The 23,815-nt window shown below is 44.6% G+C and overlaps 1 protein-coding gene across 1 annotated transcript in view; it reads right to left on the reverse strand.

The window, feature by feature from the left end:
• ANKFN1 (ankyrin repeat and fibronectin type III domain containing 1) overlaps nucleotides 1–23,815 on the reverse strand; it is a 1,014,930-nt gene that overhangs the window by 154,712 nt on the left and 836,403 nt on the right. Inside the window, exon 16 of the mRNA XM_073588104.1 lies at nucleotides 20,596–20,762. Coding sequence (XP_073444205.1) covers nucleotides 20,596–20,762 — 167 coding nt within the window. The remainder of the gene's footprint in view (nucleotides 1–20,595; nucleotides 20,763–23,815) is intronic.

Genomic DNA, 23,815 nt, shown 5'->3' on the forward strand with positions numbered 1-23,815 from the left:
GGCTGTCACATTGTAGAAGGATCAACTTTATTCTCATTTGCACAAGGAAAGACTAGAAGCAATGGGATGAAACTGAATGGGAGGAGACACAGATTAGATATTAGAAAAAACTTTTTGACAGTTAGAGTGATCAATGAGTGGAACAGGCTGCCACGAGAAGTGGTGAGTTCTCCTTCAATGGAAGTCTTCAAACAGAGGCTGGACAGACATCTGACTGGGATGATTTAGCGAATCCTGCTTTGAGCAGGGGGTTGGACCAGATGGCCCAGGAGGTCCCTTCCAACTCTACGATTCTATGATTCTATGATTCTATATATATATATATATATATATATATACATACACTAGCTGAAAAGCCCAGCGCTGCCCGGGCATAGTAACTAACTGTGGTTAGTTATAACAAATTATAATTATCCTCCATCCCATAGTCGAGTGCCCATATACCTATCACACATCCTCCATCCCATAGTCCCATGCCCATATACCCATCATACCTATTCGCCATCCCATGGTCGAGTGCCCATATACCCATCATACATATCCGCCATCCCATAGTCCCGTGCCCATATACCCGTCATACATATCCTCCATCCCATAGTCCAGTGCCCATATACCCATCACACATCCTCCATCCCATAGTCCCGTGCCCATATACCGTCATACATATCGTCCATCCCATTGTCCCGTGCCCATATACCCGTCATACATATCCTCCATCCCATAGTCCAGTGCCCATATACCCATCACATATCCTCCATCCCATAGTCCAGTGCCCATATACCCATCACACATCCTCCATTCCATAGTCAACCATTATGACATCATAATGAGCGGCGGGGCTTGCAACCTATGATGACATCAGCGCCGCCATGGCAACCATTGTGACATCGTAATGAGGGGCGGGGCTTGATACGCACACACTGTTTCCCCAGTATGTAGATAGGGGCAAAATTGTTTGGTGAATTGGAACGCGCGGGTTTAAAATTTTGCCTCACAACATAGCTTAGGACGCTCTCGGGGTCCAGACGTGTGACTGTGCCAAATTTTGTGGCTGTAGCTGCGATGGTGTGGATGCCTATCCCGGACATACACACATACACACATACATACATACATACATACACACTTTGAGCTTTATATATTAGAGATATATATATATATATATATATATATACTAACTGAAGAGCCCGGCGTTGCCTGGGCATAGTAACCAACTGTGGTTAGTTATAACAAATTATAATGATTATATTGCACATAAAAACCATGCATCTAATCCTATCCTGTGTGATACTGACTGCTGGGCCGTTTATCTAATCCTATTCTGTGTGATACTGTCTGCTGAGCCGTGTATCTAATACTACTCTGTGTGATACTGTGTGCTGAGCCGTGTATCTAATACTATTCTGTGTGATACTGTGTGCTGAGCTGCATATCTAATCCTATCCTGTGTGATACTGTCTGCTGAGCCGTGTATCTCTTCCTATCCTGTGTGATACTGACTGCTGAGCTGTGTATCTAATCCAATCCTGTGTGATACTGACTGCTGAGCTGTGTATCTAATCCAATCCTGTGTGATACTGACTGCTGAGCTGTGTATCTAATCCTATCCTGTGTAATACTGCCTGCTGAGCCATGTGTCTAATCCTCTCCTGTGTGATACTTACTGCTGAGCTGTGTATCTAATCCTATCCTGTGTGATACTGCCTGCTGAGCCATGTGTCTAATCCTCTCCTGTGTGATACTGACTGCTGAGCTGTGTATCTAATCCTATCCTGTGTGATACTGACTGCTGAGCCGTGTATCTAATCCTATCCTGTGTGATACTGGGCTCCCCCTGCAGTCTGTGTCAGAGGGTGTTCTGTGTTGGCACGGTAATAAATTGTGTTATTTCCAGTTTACAAAAGGACGATAACACCATAGAAATGATAAGAATAATAGGCCTCAGTTACCACAACTGTCTACAAAGAAAACTGTTGCTGATAGCAACCAATCACAGCTCATTTTTCATCTTTTAAACAGCTCTGGGACAGCGTGGCGAGTTTTGAGCGGCGACTTTTGTGTTTCGACTTTTATGTGGCGAGGTTGGTGTATGTGTGGTGAAATGTGTGCTGAGGGTGGTATATGTGTTGAAGCACGTGGTAGTGTGTGGTGCATTGTGTGTGTGTGTTCATATCCCCGTGTGTGGTGAATATCCCATGTCAGGGTCCCACCTTAGCAACTGTACAGTATATACTCTTTGGCGCGATCGCTCTCATTCTTTAAGTCCCCCTTGTTCACATCTGGCAGCTGTCAATTTGCCTCCAACACTTTTCCTTTCACTTTTTCCCCATTATGTAGATAGGGGCAAAATTGTTTGGTGAATTGGAATGCGCAGGGTTAAAATTTTGCCTCACAACATAGCCTATGACGCTCTCTGGGTCCATACATGTGACTGTGCAAAATTTTGTGGCTGTAGCTACGACGGTGCAGATGCCAATTCATACATGCACTTTTGCCCCATTATGTAGATAGGGGCAAAATTGTTTGGTGAATTGGAATGCGCGGAGTTAAAATTTCACCTCACAACATAGCCTATGACGCTCTCGGGGTCCAGACATGTGACTGTGCCAAATTTTGTGACTGTAGCTGCGACGGTGCGGATGCCAATCCCGGACATACATACATACATACATACACACCCACATTGAGCTTTATATATTAGATATATCTGTATATAAAAATGAATGTGTGTGTGTGTGTGTGTATCACCAACAAATAATGAAGCATCTTTCATTTCACCAGAGCTGTTCAAATGAAGCTGAGCTGTGATTGGTTGCTATGAGCAAGAGTTTTCCTTGCAAACAACCTCTAAGCATCTCTCATTTCACCAGAGCTGGTTAAAAGAAGTTGAGCTGTGATTGGTTGCTACGACAATCAATTTTCCCACTTGACAACACCTCAGCAGACACTGACATGGTGGGAGAAATATAGCATATTTGGGAACATAAGCTCCCAGCCATTGTCTGCCCCCCTGAAAGGAGCCCAGAGCACTTGACAGAACTGAATCCCCCCTCCAGTGCCCATATACCATCACACATCCTCCATCCTGTAGGCACATCTTCCCTCTTACAGGGATCATTGGTATGGAAGTCAGACAAATCCATCCAACGCTTTGGTTTTGACCCCAGGCCTCTCTTAAAGGTATCCCCGGTATGGAAGTCAGGACTGTTCCACTCAGCTCTGTGGTTCTGACACCAGGGTCTCTTAAAGGGATCATTGGTATGGAATTTAGGGCAAATCCACTCTGTGCTTTGGTACTGACCCCAGGCCCTTTTTAAAGGGATCTCCGGTATGGTAGTCAGGGCAAATCCATCCAACGCTTTAATTCTGACCCCAGGCCTCTCTTAAAGGGATCCCCAATATGGAAGTCAGGGCAATTGCCTTCAAATGCTCTGGTACTGACCCCAGACTCTCTTAAAGGGATCTCCTGCATGGAAGTTAGGGCAAATCCCTCGGCGCTCTGATAATGACTCTACAGTTCTATTAAAGGGATCCCTGGTATGAAAGTTAGGGCAAATCCACTCAGCGCTCTGGTTCTGACCAAAGTTCCCTCTTAATGGGATCCTCAGTACAGAAGTGAGGGAAAATCCACTCTGCGCTTTGGTACTGACCCCAGGCCTCTCTTAAACGGATTTCCGGTATGGAAGATACGGTAAATCCCTCAGCGCTCTGATTCTCACCCCAGGTTTTGATTAAAGGGACTATTGGTATGGAAGTCAGGGTAAATCCACTCAGCGCTCTGGTTCTGACTCCAGGCCCCTCTTAAAGGGATCCCCACTATGGAAGTTAAGCCCGTTCCACTCAGCGCTCTGGTTCTGACTCCAGGCTGAGGGGATGTCGTGAGTTATTAGTGGTAGTTGTCCGGTGGCTCTGGCTGATGGGATGATGTGGGATATTAGGAGTAGTAGTCCAGTGGCTCTGCCTGAAGGGATAATGTGGGATATTATAGTGAATGTGGCTATGTGGAATGGGCGGGGCTATACACTCAGCTTTATATATACAGATAAAATCATAATTTGTTATAACTAACCGTAGTTAGTTACTATGCCCAGGCAGTGCCAGGCTTTTCAGCTACTATATATATTTAGAGTGCACAGTAAGATTGAACAAAAGCCCTTAATTCATTTGTCTGCTTCTGTAAAATCATTGCAGAACCTAACAGGATAGAGGACATAGTTTAAATACAGTAAACCATTGCAGAACAGTTAGCTTTCTATATGTCAGTGTGTAATAGTGTTAATAGTATGTGTGTGTTAAATTTGGGACCTGTATGTACTTACTAAAAGAATGTAGTCACAGTAAAAATTTCAGCAATTTTCTCTATCAGAGAGGGAAATCCAGCGTCTGAGGGCAGATATTAATAGCCAAGTCAGGCAGGAAGTCTGCGCGGTGAATTGACAGCATGGGAAAATGTTCAGAAACTTTCCCACGCTAATGCCGGCTTTTAAGCTATCCATCTTTTCGGCAATATCTATATATATATATATATATATATATATATATACACTAGCTGAAGAGCCCGGCGCTGCCTGGGCACAGTAACTAAATAGTCCCATGCCCATATACCCATCATACATATCCTCCATCCCTTAGGCCCGTGCCCATATACCCATCACACATCCTCCATCCCATAGGCCCGTGCCCATATACCTATCATACATATCCTCCATCCCATAGTCGAGTGCCCACATACTCATCACACATCCTCCATCCCATAGTCCCTTGCCCATATACCCATCATACATATTCGCCATCCCATAGTCGAGTGCCCATATACCCATCACACATCCTTCATCTCATAGTCCCATGCCCATATACCCATCATACATATCCTCCATCCCATAGTCCAGTGCCCATATACCTATCACACATCCTCCATCCCATAGTCAACCATTATGACATCATAATGAGCGACGGGGCTTGCAACCTATGATGACATCAGCGTCGCCATGGCAACCATTATGACATCATAATGAGAGGCAGGGCTTGATGCACACACACTTTTTCCCCATTATGTAGATAGGGGCAAAACTGTTTAGTGATTTGGAATGCGCGGGGTTAAAATTTCTCCTCACAACTTAGCCTAGGACACTCTCGGGGTCCAGACGTGTGACTGTGCCAAATTTTGTGGCTGTAGCTGTGATGGTGCGGATGGCAATCCTGGACATACACACACACTTACATGCGCTGCCCGGGCATAGTAACTAACTGTGGTTAGTTATAACAAATTATAATTATCTTCCATCCCATAGTCCCGTGCCCATATACCCATCATACATATTCTCCATCCCATAGTCCCGTGCCCATATACCATCATACATATTCTCCATCCCATAGTCGAGTGCCCATATACCAATCACACATCCTCCATCCCATAGTCCCATGCCCATATACCCATCACACATCCTCCATCCCATAGTCCCATGCCCATATACCCATCATACATATCGTAAATCCCAAAGTCCTGTGCCATATACCTGTCATACATATCCTCCATCCCATAGTCCCGTGCCCATATACCCATCACACATCCTCCATCCCATAGTCCCGTGCCCATATACCCATCATACATATTCTCCATCCCATAGTCCCGTGCCCATATACCATCATACATATTCTCCATCCCATAGTCGAGTGCCCATATACCAATCACACATCCTCCATCCCATAGTCCCATGCCCATATACCCATCACACATCCTCCATCCCATAGTCCCATGCCCATATACCCATCATACATATCGTAAATCCCAAAGTCCTGTGCCATATACCTGTCATACATATCCTCCATCCCATAGTCCCGTGCCCATATACCCATCACACATCCTCCATCCCATAGTCCCGTGCCCATATACCCGTCATACATATCCACCATCCCATAGGCCTGTGCCCATATACCCGTCACACATCCTCCATCCCACAGTCTCGTGCCCATATACCCGTCATACATATCGTCCATCCCATAGTCCCATGCCCATATACCCGTCATACATATCGTCCATCCCATAGTCCTGTGCCCATATACCCATCATACATATCGTCCATCCCATAGTCCAGTGCCCATATACCCATCACACATCCTCCATTCCATAGTCCCATGCCCATATACCAATCACACATCCTCCATCCCATAGTCCCGTGCCCATATACCCATCATACATATCGTAAATCCCAAAGTCCTGTGCCATATACCTGTCATACATATCCTCCATCTCATTGTCCAGTGCCCATATACCCATCACACATCCTCCATCCCATAGTCCCGTGCCCATATACCCGTCATACATATCCACCATCCCATAGGCCCGTGCCCATATACCCGTCACACATCCTCCATCCCACAGTCTCATGCCCATATACCCGTCATACATATTGTCCATCCCATAGTCCCGTGCCCACATACCCATCATACATATCGTCCATCCCATAGTCCCGTGCCCATATACCCGTCATACATATCCTCCATCCCATAGTCCAGTGCCCATATACCCATCGCACATCCTCCATCCCATAGTCAACCATTATGACATCATAATGAGGGGCGGGGCTTGCTAAGCAAATACTGCTTCCCCAGTATGCAAATAGGGGCATTGTGACATCACAATGAGGGGTGGGGCTTGACGCGCACACACTTTTTCCCCCAGTATGTAGATAGGGGCAAAATTGTTTGGTGAATTGGAACGCGTGGGGTTAAAATTTTGCCTCACAACATAGCTTGGGACGCTCTCGGGGTCCAGACGTGTGACTGTGCCAAATTTTGTGGCTGTAGCTGCGACGGTGCGGATGCCTATCCCGGACATACAAACATACACACATACATACACACATACATACACACATACATACACACACACATACATACACACTTTGAGCTTTATATATTAGATATATATATATTGCTCAAAAAAATAAAGGGAACACTAAACAATGTATTGTTTAGTGTTCCCTTTATTTTTTTTGAGCAGTATATATTGTATATACGGTATATTTTGAGGATTATTTGGTTTTTAAACGATGTATACAGTTTTTTTTTTTTACAATGCTATTTTAACATGAGTTTTTACATAGAGAGGATTTGCTTTAATCTTTGGGCAAATACATTACCAACTTCATAATTTTTTTATTGCCGTCCTAGATATTCTGTATCCCAGTATCTCAGTCTAAACCTTTGCTACCCCACCCCTGTGCGATTATTTCTATATTTTATAAGCATTGTATGGCAGCAGTTATTAGGGAGGTTTATGCTAATATTGTTTGGATACTGTGTGGGGATATTTGATCATTTTTACCATACATACAGTACATAACACGTAGCTAATGTCCAGCTTACTGACTAGTGAGCCGGTCACCAACGAATATTTGTAGATATGATTAGATCTAGGATTTGAAGGAAAGATCTAAATGCTATATATTAAACATACAGTGGTGTGAAAAATTATTTGTCCCCTTACTGATTTCCTATACTTTTGTCACATGTAAATGTTTCAGATCACCAACCAAATATAAATATTAGACAAAGATAATACAATTAAACACAAAATTAAGTTTTTTCAATGAAGGTATTTATTATTATTAGGAAAAAAAGAAATTCAAACCTACAGGGCCCTGTGTGAAAAAGTGATTGCCTTCTAAATAGTGTTGAGCTTTCCGATACCGCAAGTATCGGCCGATATTTGCCGTATCGGAATTCCGATACCGAGTACCGATACTTTTTTCGTATCGGATACCGGAATCAGAAGTCCAAAATGCTATGAGCCACAAAAGTGGCTCTGATTGGCTGCCGAAATGACGTCATCATGATGCGCTGTCTGTGCGCATCATGATGCGCCGTCAGTTCGGGCCTTCGGGGGGGCTGTGCCGACTGTCCGGGGGTCTGTACCGGCCTGCTGGTGGTCTGTGCAGGCTCCGGGGGTCTGTGCCGGCCTGCCGGGGGGCTGTGCCGGAGTGCCGGTGGTCTGTGCAGGCTCCGGTGGTCTGTGCCGGCCTGCCGGGGGGCTGTGCCGGCCTGCCGGTGGTCTGTGCAGGCTCCGGGGGTCTGTGCAGGCGTTGTCCGATGGGACTACAAGTCCCATCAGGCGATGCCTGCTACCATGACAGTGATTGACACATTAGCCAATGATGGGACAGTAGTAGTCCCATCATCCGGCTAATGTGTTGAATGTAAAAAAAAAAAAAAAAAAAAAAAAAAAATTACATGCTACATACATGCTACATACATACAACATGCATACTACATATATACTACATGTAACATACATACTACATATATACTACATGCAACATGCATACTACATACATGCTACATACTACATACATGCTACATACATGCTACATACTACATACATACTACATATATACTACATGCATGCAACATACATACTACATATATACTACATGCATGCAACATACATACAACATATATACTACATGCATGCAACATACATACAACATATATACTACATGCATGCAACATGCATACTACATATATACTACATGTAACATACATACTACATATATACTACATGCAACATGCATACTACATACATGCTACATACTACATGCATGCTACATACATGATACATACTACATACATGCTACATATATACTACATGCATGCAACATACATACTACATATATACTACATGCATGCAACATACATACTACATATATACTACATGCATGCAACATACATACTACATATATACTACATGTAACATACATACTTCATATATACTACATGTAACATACATACTACATGCATGCTACATACTACATGCATGCTACATACTACATACATGCTACATACTACATACATGCTACATACATACTACATACATAATACATATATACTACATGCATGCAACATACATACAACATATATACTACATGCATGCAACATGCATACTACATATATACTATATATACTACATGTAACATACATACTACATATATACTACATGCTACATACATGCAACATACACACTACATGCTACATACATGCAACATACATACTACATACATGCTACATACATACACACTACATGCTACATACATGCAACATACATACTACTTACATGCTACATACATGCAACATACATACTACATACATACCACATGCATACTACATATATATTGCATATATACTACATGCATGCAACATACATATATACTACATACAATACATACATATAGACATACAGTACATATAACATAGAGTACATACTTACCGTCACTTGTCACTTTGATCCCCGAAGCCATTGTCACCTGAGGGATAAATATCAAAATAAAAAAACACCAATATACTTACCCTGATCCGCAGAAGTCCACGAGGGTCCCACGTCCATCTTGCGTGGAGAACAGCAGCATCAGCTGATGCTACCGTTCTCTACCAGCTCCAGGAATACAATGATAATATATGTAGTATGCATGTTGCATGCATGTGGTATGTATGTAGTATGTATGTAGCATGTATGTAGTATGTATGTTGCATGTATGTAGCATGTAGTGTGTATGTATGTAGCATGTATGTAGTATGTATGTAGCATGTAGTGTGTTTGTTGCATGTATGTAGCATGTAGTATATATGTAGTATGTATGTTACATGTAGTATATATAGTATATATGTAGTATGCATGTTGCATGCATGTAGTATATATGTATTATGTATGTAGTATGTATGTAGCATGTATGTAGTATGTAGCATGCATGTAGTATGTAGCATGTATGTAGTATGTGTGTTACATGTAGTATATATGTAGTATGTATGTTGCATGCATGTAGTATATATGTAGTATGTATGTTGCATGCATGTAGTATATATGTAGTATGTATGTTGCATGCATGTAGTATATATGTAGTATGTATGTAGCATGTATTTAGTATGTAGCATGTATGTAGCATGCATGTAGTATGTAGCATGTATGTAGTATGCATGTTGCATGTAGTATATATGTAGTATGTATGTTACATGTAGTATATATGTAGTATGCATGTTGCATGCATGTAGTATATATGTAGTATGCATGTTGCATGCATGTAGTATATATGTAGTATGCATGTTGCATGCATGTAGTATATATGTAGTATGTATGTTGCATGCATGTAGTATATATGTAGTATGTATGTAGCATGTATGTAGTATGTAGCATGTATGTAGCATGCATGTAGTATGTAGCATGTATGTAGTATGCATGTTGCATGTAGTATATATGTAGTATGTATGTTACATGTAGTATATATGTAGTATGCATGTTGCATGCATGTAGTATATATGTAGTATGTATGTTGCATGCATGTAGTATATATGTAGTATGTGTGTAGCATGTATGTAGTATGTAGCATGTATGTAGCATGCATGTAGTATGTAGCATGTATGTAGTATGCATGTTGCATGTAGTATATATGTAGTATGTATGTTACATGTAGTATATATGTAGTATGCATGTTGTATGTATGTAGCATGTATGTAGCATGTAATTTTTTTTTTTTTTTTTACATTCAACACATTAGCCGGATGATGGGACTACTATTGTCCCATCATTGGCTAATGTGTCAATCACTGTCATGGTAGCAGGCATCGCCCGATGGGACTTGTAGTCCCATCGGACGATGCCTGCACAGACCCCCGGAGCTTGCACAGACCACCGGCATGCCGGCACAGCCCCCCGGCAGGCCGGCACAGACCACCGGAGCCTGCACAGACCACCGGCAGGCCGGCACAGCCCCCCGGCAGGCCGGCACAGACCACCGGAGCCTGCACAGACCACCGGCAGGCCGTCACAGCCCCCCGGCAGGCCGGCACAGACCACCGGAGCCTGCACAGACCCCCTGGCAGGCCGGCACAGCCCGTACAGACCCCAGAGAGGCTGTACAAGGCAAAAATAGGGTTTTTCTTATTCCGATACCGGAAGTCCCATAGACTTGAATGGGACTTCCGGTATCGGAATCGGCGATACCGATACTTTTTTTAAGATCGGCCGATCCATTCCGATCCGATATTTTCAAGTATCGGCTGGTATCGCTCAACTCTACTTCTAAACCTAATAACTGGTTGAGGCACCCTTAGATGCAACAACTACAATCAAACATTTGTGATAACTGGCAATGAGTCTTTCACAAAGCCATTCAGAGGTGGACTTGCTGGTGTGTTTTGAAGATCATTGTCCTGCTGCCGGACAGTCTCCTTCAGGATTTTTTGGTCAACAGCAGAATTCATGGTTCCATTTACCACAGCAAGTCTTCGAGGTTCTAAAGCAGCAAAACAGCTGTAAATCCTTACTGCCATATTGAAATTTACAGTAGATTTGCTATTTTGCTTGAGCGAAATCAAGTAGGTAGTTGTGCCCAGATCACTAATTAATGTCTGAATAATACAACTTTGTGCAGTGGATGATTTTGCAAACTCCCCTCTCCCGCTCTCTGACCACAATCTTCTTTCATTCTCTATAAAGAACTGCCAGGCTGCTCAGGTCACCCCCACTGTCCAGACTTATAGAAACATACAGGCCATTAACACCCAGAAACTTCTGAAGAACTTGCAGTCTTCATTGGCCCCTATCTCCTCCCTCTCATGTCCTGATTCTGCATTGAAGCATTGAAGCATTACAATGAAACACTTCAAAGTGCCCTGGATGACTTTGCACCCCCTATAAATAGAACACCACAACACAGACGGCGACAACCCTGGCACACGGTGCAAACACGTTTCCTGCAGCGGTGCTCCAGGTGCGCCGAACGTCTGTGGAGAAAATCCAATCTACACGAAGATTTCATCCATTTTAAGTTTATGCTTAGAACATACAACACTGCCCTTCACCTCTCCAAACAAACCTATTTCAACACCCTCATCACCTCACTGTCCAATAACCCGAAACGTCTCTTTGACACTTTTCATTCTCTACTCAATCCAAGACTACAGGCCCCAACCACGGAGCTCCGAGCTGACGATCTGGCCAATTACTTCAAAGAAAAAATTGACCAGATCCGACAGGAAATTATCTCCAAATCCCCTCATACCATGCACTGTCCTCCCTCCCCCACTGCATCTAACTCACTCTCTGATTTTGAACCAGTCACAGAAGAAGAAGTAAGCAGGCTCCTTGCATCTTCTCGCCCAACTACTTGCACCAGTGACCCATTTCCGTCACATCTCCTCCAGTCCCTTTCCCCTGCTGTCACCCCTCACCTAACTAAAATATTTAACCTCTCTCTCTCTTCTGGTATTTTTCCCTCCTCATTTAAGCATGCCATCATACATCCACTACTTAAAAAACCATCCCTCGACCAAAACTGTGCCACTAACTATAGACCTGTCTCTAATCTTCCCTTCATCTCTAAACTCCTGGAACGCCTGGTCAACTCCCGTCTTATCCGCTATCTCTCAGAAAACTCTGTTCTCGACCCTCTCCAATCCGGTTTCCGCTCTTTACACTCCACTGAAACTGCCCTCACTAAAGTCTCTAATGATCTGCTAACAGCTAAATCAAATGGTCATTACTCCATGCTAATTCTCTTGGATCTCTCTGCAGCATTCGACACTGTGGATCATCAGCTCCTCCTCACTATGCTCCATTCCATTGGCCTCAAGGACACCGTTCTCTCCTGGTTCTCCTCCTATCTCTCCGACCGCTCCTTTACTGTTTCTTTTGCCGGTTCCTCCTCCTCTCACCTTCCCCTTACTGTTGGGGTTCCTCAAGGATCGGTTCTAGGCCCCCTCCTCTTCTCCTTGTACACTGCCCCTATTGGTCAAACAATCAGTAGATTTGGTTTCCAGTACCATCTCTATGCTGATGACACCCAATTATACGCTTCTTCTCCTGACATCACGCCAGCCTTTCTAGAAAACACTGGCGATTGTCTAAACGCTGTGTCTAATATCATGTCCTCACTATATCTGAAACTGAACCTGTCAAAGACTGAACTCCTGGTGTTTCCTCCCGCTACTAATGTACCTACACCCGACATTGCCATTTCCGTGTGTGGTTCCACTATTACTCCCCAGCAACATGCCCGCTGTCTTGGGGTCATACTTGATTCCGAGCTTTCCTTTGCCCCCCACATTCGATCACTGGCTCGCTCTTGTCATCTGCACCTCAAAAACATTTCTAGAATTCGACCTTTTCTTACTTTTGACTCTGCAAAAACTCTTACTGTTTCTCTTATTCATTCTCGTCTCGACTATTGTAACTCTCTTCTAATCGGTCTCCCTCTTACCAAACTCTCCCCTCTCCAATCTGTCTTGAATGCTGCAGCCAGGATCATATTCCTCACCAATCGTTACACCGATGCCTCTACCTTGTGCCAGTCATTACACTGGCTACCCATCCACTCCAGAATTCAGTATAAACTTATTACCCTCACCCACAAAGCCCTCCATGGCTCAGCACCACCCTACATCTCCTCCCTTGTTTCAGTATACCACCCTACCCGCGCCCTCCGTTCTGCTGATGACCTGAGGTTAGTATCCTCAATAGTCAGAACCTCCCACTCCCGTCTCCAAGACTTTACACATGCCGCGCCAATTCTTTGGAATGCACTTCCCAGGTCAATACGATTAGTCCCCAATCCCCACAATTTTAAGCGTGTCCTGAAAACGCATTTATTCAGACTGGCCTATCGCCTCAACACATTAACCTAACCTATCCCTGTGTGGCAGAGCCAAAAGTTTTACCATAACCAGGTTCCCAGCATCATGTTCCCACATGCTTTATGCATCCATTAGCCCTCTGTGTCTGTACTGTTACACACTTAACATTATGGCTGGTCCATACAATCAGAGCAACTGTTACCACCCACCTTTCGTGTCTCCCTCTTTCCTCATAGACTGTAAGCTTGCGAGCAGGGCCCTCACTCCTCTTGGTATTTGTTATAATCTACTGTATGTGATTATTGTTATGCTGTAATGTCTATTGGCTGTACAAATCCCCTCTGAAATGTAAAGTGCTGCGGAATATGTCGGCGCTATAAAAATAAATTTTTTTATTATTATTATTATTATTATTACAACTTGGTAGTACTGGATGATGAGAATGCCAGATCTCTAATTTTTTTACTTGTCTCTATCACTGAGTACAAATGATGGCAATACTTTGCATATTTATATAGAAATAAACACTATGACCCTGATTTATCAAGACCGGTGTTGTCTATGACCTTAATAACCTTAATAAGGGGGCATGCTGGAGTCGGATGTGCCTGATTCATTAACAGGCAAAGCCTCTTAGGCCGGGATCACACTAGCATTGATTTTCTCACGCAAGAGAATGTGGATGATTCAGTAAATGACACTTGGATCATTTTCTATTCATAGCTTGAGCCAGGGGCGTAACTACCACGGTCTCAGCAGTCGCCACTGCGACCGGGCCCGGGGGGAGTCAGGAGCTCGGCAGGCATATCTCCCAACCATCCTGATTCTGGTGGGACAGTCCCGTTTTTGACCCCCCCACCTGCGTCCAGCCCAGGAGTCTATTTTTCCTGCACTCCATGCCCCCCATGCACCGACCCCATCCTTGCCCTCCCAGACAGACCCACTGGCCACCGCAGCCCCTCAATGATGAATCCCAGCAATGACATCGCTGAGATGTTCTGTGCGAACAGGACCTGTGATAAGGTCACAGGAGGGGAGGAGTCAGGGGTCACATGATCAGGGGCCTCGGTGTCTGCAGGACTCTGCTGTGCTTGTTGTCATGGTGCTGGATGAGGTAAGTTTGTGTTTGGGGTCAGGAGGGGTTTACAGGGTGGATGTAGCAGAGCCATGTATGTATGAGGTGCACGGAGCAGAGCCGAGTGTGTACGAGGTTTATAGAGCAGAGCCGCGTGTGTACAAGGTGTACGGAGCGGAGCCGCGTGTGTGCGAGGTGTACAGAGCGGAGCCGCGCATGTACGAGGTGTATGGAGCGGAGCCGCGTGTGTGTATGGAGCGGAGCAGAACCGTGTGTATGAGGTGTACGGATCAGAGCCGCATGTCTGCGAGCTGTATGGAGCAGAGCCATGTGTGTATGAAGCAGAGCCGTGGGTGTACGGAGCAGAGTCATGTGTGTATGAGGTGCACAGAGCAGAGCCTCATGTGTATGGAGTGGAGCCGCGTATGTACTTGGTGTACGGAGCGGAGCCGCGCGTTTACGAGGTGTACGGAGCGGAGCCGCGTGTGTACGAGGTGTGCGGAGCAGAGCTGCATGTGTACGAGGTGTACGGAGTGGAGCCACATGTGCACGAGGTGTACGGAGCGAAGCCGTGTGTGTATGGAGCAGAGCAGAACCGTGTGTGTATGAGGTGTACGGATCAGAGCCACATGTGTACGAGGTGTATGGAGCGGAGCCGTGTGTGTAAGAAGCAGAGCAGAGCCGTGTGTGAACGAGGTGTACGGAGCAGAGGCGTGTGTGTATGAGGTGCACGGAGCAGAGCCTCATGTGTACGGAGTGGAGCTGCGTATGTACTTGGTGTACGGAGCAGAGCCGTGTGTGTACGAGGTGTGCAGAGCGGAACCACTTGTGTACGAGGTGTACGGAGCGGAGCCACGCATGTACGAGGTGTATGGAGCGGAGCCGCGTGTGTACAAGGTGTACGGAATGGAGCTGCACGTGTACGAGGTGTACGGAGCAGAGCCACGCAAGTACGAGGTGTATGGAGCGAAGCCGTGTGTGTATGGAGCAGAGCAGAACCGTGTGTGTATGAGGTGTACGGAGCGGAGCCACGTGTATACAAGGTGTAGGGAGTGGAGCCACGCGTGTATGAGGTGTACGGATTGGAGCCACGCGTGTACGAGGCGTACGGAGTGGAGCTGCGTGTGTGCGAGGCGTACTGAGTGGAGCCGCGCATGTGCGAGGCGTACTGAGTGGATCCGCGTGTGTGCGAGACGTACTGAGTGGAGCCGCACGTGTGCGAGGCGTACGGAGTGGAGCCGCGCGTGTGCGAGGCGTACGGAGCAGAGCCGCTCGTGTGCGAGGCGTACGGAGCGGAGCTGCGCGTATACGAGGCGTACGGAGCGGAGCCACGCGTGTACGAGGTGTACGGAGCAGAGCCGCGCGTGTACAAGGTGTACGGAGAGGAGCAGCGAGTGTACGAGGTGTACGGAGCGGAGCCGCGTGTGTACGAGGTGTACGGAGCAGAGCCGCGCGTGTACGAGGTGTACGGAGAGGAGCAGCGAGTGTACGAGGTGTACGGAGAGGAGCAGCGAGTGTACGAGGTGTACGGAGCAGAGCCGCGTGTGTACGAGGTGAGCGGAGTAGAGCCGTGTGTCTATGAGGTGTACGGAGCGGAGCCACGTGTGTTTGAGGTGTACGAGGTGGAGATATGCGTGTATTTTGGCATAGGGGGCCGCCATTTGAAAGTTCACACCGGTAGTTTGTAGTTTGAGCCAAGTGTCCGCTTTCTGTGATCCAATTCGCTCGCATGAGAGAATCATCTCACAGGTATGGAGAACTTATTTTCTTCATCTTCTCCATTGTCTGTGTCTGCATAAATGGGACTGCACTCAGATGACATCCTTGTGCAGTCCAATGTTTCACACGCACCCATACTTTTGAATGGGTGTGCATGTTCTGATTTGCAGAGACACTCGTAGCATGCTGCAATTTTTTTCATGGCCTACACTGCTCCATAATATAACATTGGTCCAAGTGCTATCCTATAAAACATCAGGTAGCACTCGGCCGTGTTATATGCTCGTGTGAGCGAGGCCTGAATAAATCAGGAATGTCTAAATAGTGGTGTGAGCTTCTGTGCACCCAGTGACAAATTTTACTCCAGTAAATTACTGGAGTAAGATTTCTGGTCTAAGCTATGTCACACCACTTCATGAGAACCCTTAGTTCGGAGTGATGGGAAATCTTAATGTTTCAGGGCACCATGACATTTTGGACAATTCTTCCAACTTTGTGGGAACTGTTTGTGTTTCTGTGTTTCAGCTTGACTGTGCCCCAGTGCATACAACCTATAAAGGTATTGTTGAGTGAGTTTGGCGTGGAAGAACATTTCTGACCGCACAGTACTTTGACGTCTATCCAATCCAACACCTTTAGTATGAACTAAAACAGAGATTATGAGCCAGATCCTCTCATCCAACATTCAATAATGCCAAAAAGTAGTGGTTCAGTAAAAGGGTGGGAACGTACCAGCAGGAGACTGTGTCCTTACTGGGGGCATTACTTTAATGGGCATATGACTATTTTTAGTTTTAACAAGTTCAATAATAATAATAAGAATAATAATCATCATAGCTGTTATTATTATTTCTTAATTTATTTAAAGCAATTTGATGAATATCAACAAGAATCATTTCTGTGCACTCTCTGTAGCCAAAGAAAATAATGTGGGCTGACTGTCTATGTTTATGCAAAAATAGATATATACAAATGTACGTATACATTAAAATACTGTTAGCCTTGTGTTCTTTTTTTCACCCACTTGTAGACTTGCAAATTTATTTAATTAAAATGTGGTGGCTTTTGCATACATCTTGGATAATGATGCTATTGTTAAGTAATAAGACATGACAGGATGCCTTTTATTAAGCTGTTTACCCATGCCTCGGGTAGGCTGGGAGGCACAGAGTCAAAGGCCAAGTGATTTCAACCATCCGAGACGTGCTGAAAAGTGCCAATAAAACACAGTCGAGTGTGTTTCTCGTAATGTATTTTGGACCTGAGAATGAATGCAAGTCAGTGGGGAAGGCGTGCTGGAGACCTGAAATGTAATAGGGGTGGGTGTACCAATGCGGTGAGCTCAGGTGATAATATAGGGATGCAAAATCCACATTCTTTACAGTGTTATTAAAGTATAAATAGGATTAAAACTATCATTCACATACATATATTGAGTAAATTTTTTTGTACATAATACTTAGAATAGCATGCTAGCCTTCCTACAGTACTGCATCAAGTATTATATTCATGAGCCTCAGAAGAAATGCATGTCTTTGGAATTCTCTAAAAACAACTTTCCAACATAGTTCTTGGTTTAAAGCTTTTCTATTAATACCTACAGATTCACGAGGAAACTGAAGAGGATGCTATCAGATTTTGAACTTAAGGGGTCATTTACAGATTCATGACTTAAAAACTGTCCACAGTCCACAAGATAAGGGATAAATGGAATTAGTGCAAATCGATTCTCAGGACCTGGTCATTAATATGTCGATGATAACAGGAGCCCTAACAACTACCTCCAAGCTACCTCTAAGGACAGCGTTTTAAATGTGATATGAAACGAATGTGGCAGGCCGGCTAACCAAAAGAGGAGCCTCAGATGTCATCAGGTAAGAGGCGGTACTCAGGAATCTCGTTCAGCATGCACGGATTCATGACATGGCCACTGGACTGGGTCTTGTGAATTGATTTGCACCAACACTAGTGATAAGCGTCTGTCTGATCATTATAAATCCTACTTCAAGGACTCCACTATTAGGGTTCAAGCATGAGACAGGCTGGAGGAATGTCTCCTTGTTGACACTAAGATGTTGCTGAAGCGGAAACCAACCACACTCTTGTAATGTTAAGCAGGAACGCTGGATGCAGTGATGAGCAGGAGGCAGATCAAGAGTTATCCGGTGTTTAATACAGGGAATACTTCACACAGGGAGAGAATAAGGGAGGTATAGGGGATTAAAGTTCAAGATGAGAATAATTTTTCAAATAAAGGGTAAACTTATCAGTCTGGTGTTTCCAGAGGATGGAGGCTGGGAGTTCCCGCGGTGGCGTTGTAGGAGACACGTGAAGTCTCTGGCCTGGTCCTGGAGTAAGGTGAGGCACTGTCTCCTGACAGCTGCAACATATCCTGTCTCTCCTAGGCGTAGCTTTGCAGTACCGAGGCAAAGTGTCCGTGGAGGAGGTATCTGTTACATTGGTGTAGGATGGAGGTCAGCGTCGGGGACCGGGAATATTCTGGCAGTCTCTGATTGTTTACCCAGGTCAGGTCCACTGCGCGCACCGTGGATAGTCAGCGGTATGGTACGGGACATCTCCCCATTATCGGAGGTGAGAGGGCCTACAGTCACATGCTGCTTGCAGTCTGGCCGCGTGTGTGTCTTCCGTCAGAAAAGCGGCCTGGTATCCTGGCATTGCGCTGTTGAGAGTGAGTCAACCTTCTCCTGCTGTGCATGCTGTCTTCCTGCCCGCCAAAGACCCTGTTTTGGCACACTTTGTCCCTTTTATGTCAGACCCCTGTAGTCAAGTGCAAAGGTCTGTCCAGGTCAGAAAGTGCTCCCCCCGGCAGCAATGGTGACAGGCCCAATAGTAAGGGACCACTAACCTGATCCATCTACCTACACTCTTACAAATTCTTTAGGTATTTTAGCAAAGAATTTTGATTCATGTAGCAAGCACAAAAATATGCAATATGATGTATGGGGACATAGACATTTCGATCTGTCCTGAGTCTTTGTTACATAGTTGATGTGCCCAATAATGAAGAGAAGAGCTTGAAATAAGAGCAGCGTGCTCTAAGGTACAGAGTGTCAGATTTGGGGATATAGACGTTTTGACCCATCTCGGGCTTTCTGTCACATAGTCGCTCTGTCCAGTACTGAGGAGGAGAGCTTGAAGTAAGCTTAGTATGCTCTGAAGTATAGTGTGTCAGGTATGAAGACATAAACATTTCGACCTGTCCAATGTAGAGATGAGCAAATAGTTAGTGGCCGGTGCTAAACGCCGAACATGGCCTTTGCCTAGAAGTCCGTTGCCATTTTTGGAGTTCCGAGGGAAGAGAGAGACACAAAGTTCGGGATTTCCATTGCTTTCAATAGGGATCGGGTTTTGGTTCAAGTTCAGGTGCAGTTTTGGTACCTGAACCTAACCTTTCAATAAAGTTTGGGTCGGCTACCAGAACCCGAACTTCCACGGGTCTGCTCATTCCTAGTCACGGGTCTTTGCTACATAGTCTTTGTGCCCAATAATGAGGAGGAGAGCTTGAAGTAAGCAAAGTGTGTGCTGAGATATAGCATGTCACACTGTATCTAAGCACACACTGAGCTTACTTCAAGGTCTCCTTCTCATTGTAGAACCAAGTGACTATGTGACAAATCGAAAAATCTTTGTCCTCATAACTCACATATTTTTATGCTTGCTACACAAATAATTATTTGCTGAAATATCTAAAGAAATCATTGGAGTGCAGATGTTTTCCTCTTCTAAATCTTGGGATCATTACCCAGTTCAACCAGCACCAGCATTGCATGCACACCAATATTCTTCACTCCTTGTTGACACCAGCACTGACAATTATGATGAGACAGGTGGCTACAACTGCAATCAGCTCACTCCTTTTTACAGACATGTGATAATAACGCAGCAATGGAGGGGTTATCTGCCAGGATCAGAACTTGCTCCAATTCAAGATGTTGTGACAGGAGCAGACCTGTGTTTTACAGCTCTTCACCTGCCGGTGATCTCATGAGTACACCTAAAGCAATCGTGAGATGTCAGGGTGCAGCATCTGACTGTCATTGGGCAGGAAAGAGTTAATATAATAATTTAGCATGTCTAGCTTATATTATTTTGACACATGCACATCATATAATAAAACTGTGTACAGATTGTATATTTTTGGCCACAGCTAGCCATACCTGTACATAGTCTAAGACTTGCTGGTGTCTCTGCTTTGCTGCTCCAACTTCCTCATCTGTAATTGCTTCTCGCAAAGCCTGCTGAGAAATTAAGGAGTCCAGCTCTACTATTGCAGACAGGCGGCAATACAAGTTGATGAACTTCTCTTTGAAGCAGAAAAAGTGAACTGTAAAAAAGAAATAGCTATCAATATTTAATATTAGGGAAGCATCGAGGCTCTGTGGTTAGCCCTATCTCCTATACAGCAATGCGATTCTATTTTTTTCTATTTTCCACGAAAATCATACAGTTTGCATTACTTGTCTACATCAATAAATCCAATCTAGATGACAATGCATAGTGACAATAGTACCAGACACCTATGCCCTTTTATAGGGGATCAGAATTAAAGAAGTTCAAAGCAATAAATACATAAACCATATAGAAAAAATGCACATAGAAGAACAAAAATGATCAATAAAAAATAATACTTTATTAAGGAAACCATAGAAAAAGGGTAACATGTATAATATAAATAGTACAAAGGGATGGTAGGACAGGTGAAAAAAACAAAAGTGATGGACTGCAGGTCAGAGGAATATAAATGAGTTCAAAAAGGCCCTAAAAACATCACATATAAAGGAGTAATTATACTGTATGCACCAGGTAAAGAACAGTAGTCAATCCATAAATGGATGTTACTCAGAGGTAAAGAAAAAATGCACAAGCATAGAGAACATAATATTAGTGGTTGTTTACCTCAGACCTGCAGTGCCACAGCCCCTTCGTGTGTTTTGGCTTAAGTGCCTTCTTCTCCCCCGGAAGAAGGCACTTAAGTCGAAACGTGCATTGGGGCCGTGGCACCGCATATTACCAATGGGAAAAATTAATATTTGGGATTCCCTACATACATATACTGCATGATGTCAGAGTGCAAATCAAGGCCCCAATTTATCAAGACTGGCAATTTTCACGCTGGTCTTAGGCTAGTTTCACTTTAGTGTTTAAGGCCGCAGCGTCGGGCTGCGCATGGCCGCCACTAAGCCCCGCCCCCTGGCCCGCCTCCGCCGGTAGCTCCACCTACGGGCGCATGACGCTGCATGCGTCCTGCGTCCCCTATCTTTAGCACTGGGGACGCAGGCCGAGCGCAGGTATGCCGACCAGCGCCAAACGCAACCTGTAGCAATTTGGTGCTGTCGGCGCAGCGTCAAAAGGACGCATGCGCCACCAAACGCATACCTGCGCTCAGCCTGCGTCCCCAGTGCTAAAGATAGGGGACGCAGGACGCATGCAGCGTCATGCGCCGTAGGCGGAGCTACCGGCGGAGGCATGGCAGGGGTGGGGCTTAGTGGCAGCCATGCGCAGCCCGACGCTGCAGCCATAAACGCTAATGTGAAACTAGCCTTAGAGAGGGAGCATGGTGGAAATCAGATGCTCCTGATTCTGGCGAGTGATGTGTGCCTTCAATTTACCACGCCAGAAATGTTACTAGCAATATTTCTGGCAAAAGTAGCACTTCAGCTTGTCATTCCCCCACTGTACCTCCCGTTCTGCCCCAGCTCCACCCAGTTCGACAAAGCTGTCACAAAAGTAGCCAATTTTTGTGCAGCTCTGATTCGTGTCAAAATTTTGTGATTTTTTTCAAAGCAATTTATGCCAGATTTCTTGCAAAATTGCTTTCAAGAATCGGAAATCTAGAATATTATTAATACGATCACTAACTATAAAAAAGGATTTTGAATGCTATGTTCAGCCATTTATACCTTTCTCATTGTAAATAATTATAATCATAGTGAGACTTAATAATGTACATTTTGCTTTATGTATCTAAACAGTACAAAACCTGAAGAATATGCTGGCATGCCTGAAAGTAGAAAATGATGGGCTTAAAGAGGTTGTCCATTATTAGGAGAGAAAATTGCAGGGGTGCAATAAAAAAATGGATGAATGAAGAGGATACAATAAAAAATAGCCAATAGGCTGCTACAGTTGAGTGTGCAGATGGGATGTCATTGCTCAGTGGCTAGCATTATTGCTTTGCAGCTCGCGAGTCCTGGGTATAGACACCACCAAGGACAATATCTGCAAGGCGCTTGGATGTTCTCCCCATGTTGCGTGGGTTTCCTCCGGGTTCTCCAGTTTACTCTCACTCTCCAAAGTCATACTGATGGTGAATAGTGATGAGTGAACCTGCTGGGATAAGGTGTTACCCAAGCATGCTCGGATGCTAACCGAGTGTCTTCGCGTGCTCGAAAAATATGTTAGAGTCCCTGCAGCTGCATGTCTCGTAGCTGTTCAACAGCCGCAACACATGCAGGGATTGTATGTTTGTTAGGCAATCCATGCATGTGTTGCAGCTGTTAAACAGCCACGAAACATCCAGGTGTGGTGACTCGAATATATCATTCTAGCACTCTGTTAGCACTCGAGCATGCTCGGATAACACCTATTCTGAGCATTTTCGCTTATTACTAAAGGTAAAGGTGAACACTAAAGCAGCAGTGTTGAAAGCAGTTGCAAGCTTAGATATGTCAGTAATGCTTCTTTTCTTATATATGAATGTTTCTCCTGTAGTCCATTTTATCTTTAAGCATCCCTCCGGCACTTTTTTTTTTATTTCTGCATTGAAATTATGCCAATATTCAAGTTCTATGCCCCTATTATTCTACTTTCCAGCTGCAATCTTCTGCTCTTCCAGCCCTATGATATTGTGTCCACAACTTCTGACTGAACAGAAGTCACAGTTAATAGTCACTACAGATGAGCGAGCCTTTTGACTTTCATTTCAGCGAACATTTACCAAGGCTGGTGATCAAGAATAGAGGGCTCTCCGCGCCATAATTTTTAATAATTTAAATGATTTATAAAAAAAAGGCGTGGGGTCCCCTTCCTTCATTTGACTTTATTCTGTTGATCTTTGTTTTTTTATACAATATGATTATGTGGTTAGTAATGGGGGCGTCTTATAGATGCCTCTCAATTACTAACCCATTGGCTTGATATCACCGGGCAATGCAAAGGTGACATTAACCACACATATATGAACCCCACTTGCCACCGCTACAGGGCAAATGGGAAGAGCCAAGCAAAGCACCAGAATTGGCGCATCTAGTAGAAGCGCCTTTTCTGTGGTGGCTGTGGGCTGCTATTTTTAGGCTGTGGGGGGCCAATATCCATGGCCCCTTATAAGCCTTAGAATACCAGCCCCCAGCTGTTCGCATTAGCTTGGATAGTTGTCAA

The sequence above is a fragment of the Dendrobates tinctorius genome, unplaced genomic scaffold, assembly GCF_039654945.1.
Source record: "Dendrobates tinctorius isolate UK_male_01 unplaced genomic scaffold, ASM3965494v1 ptg000103l, whole genome shotgun sequence".
NCBI classification, from domain to species: Eukaryota; Metazoa; Chordata; class Amphibia; order Anura; family Dendrobatidae; genus Dendrobates; species Dendrobates tinctorius.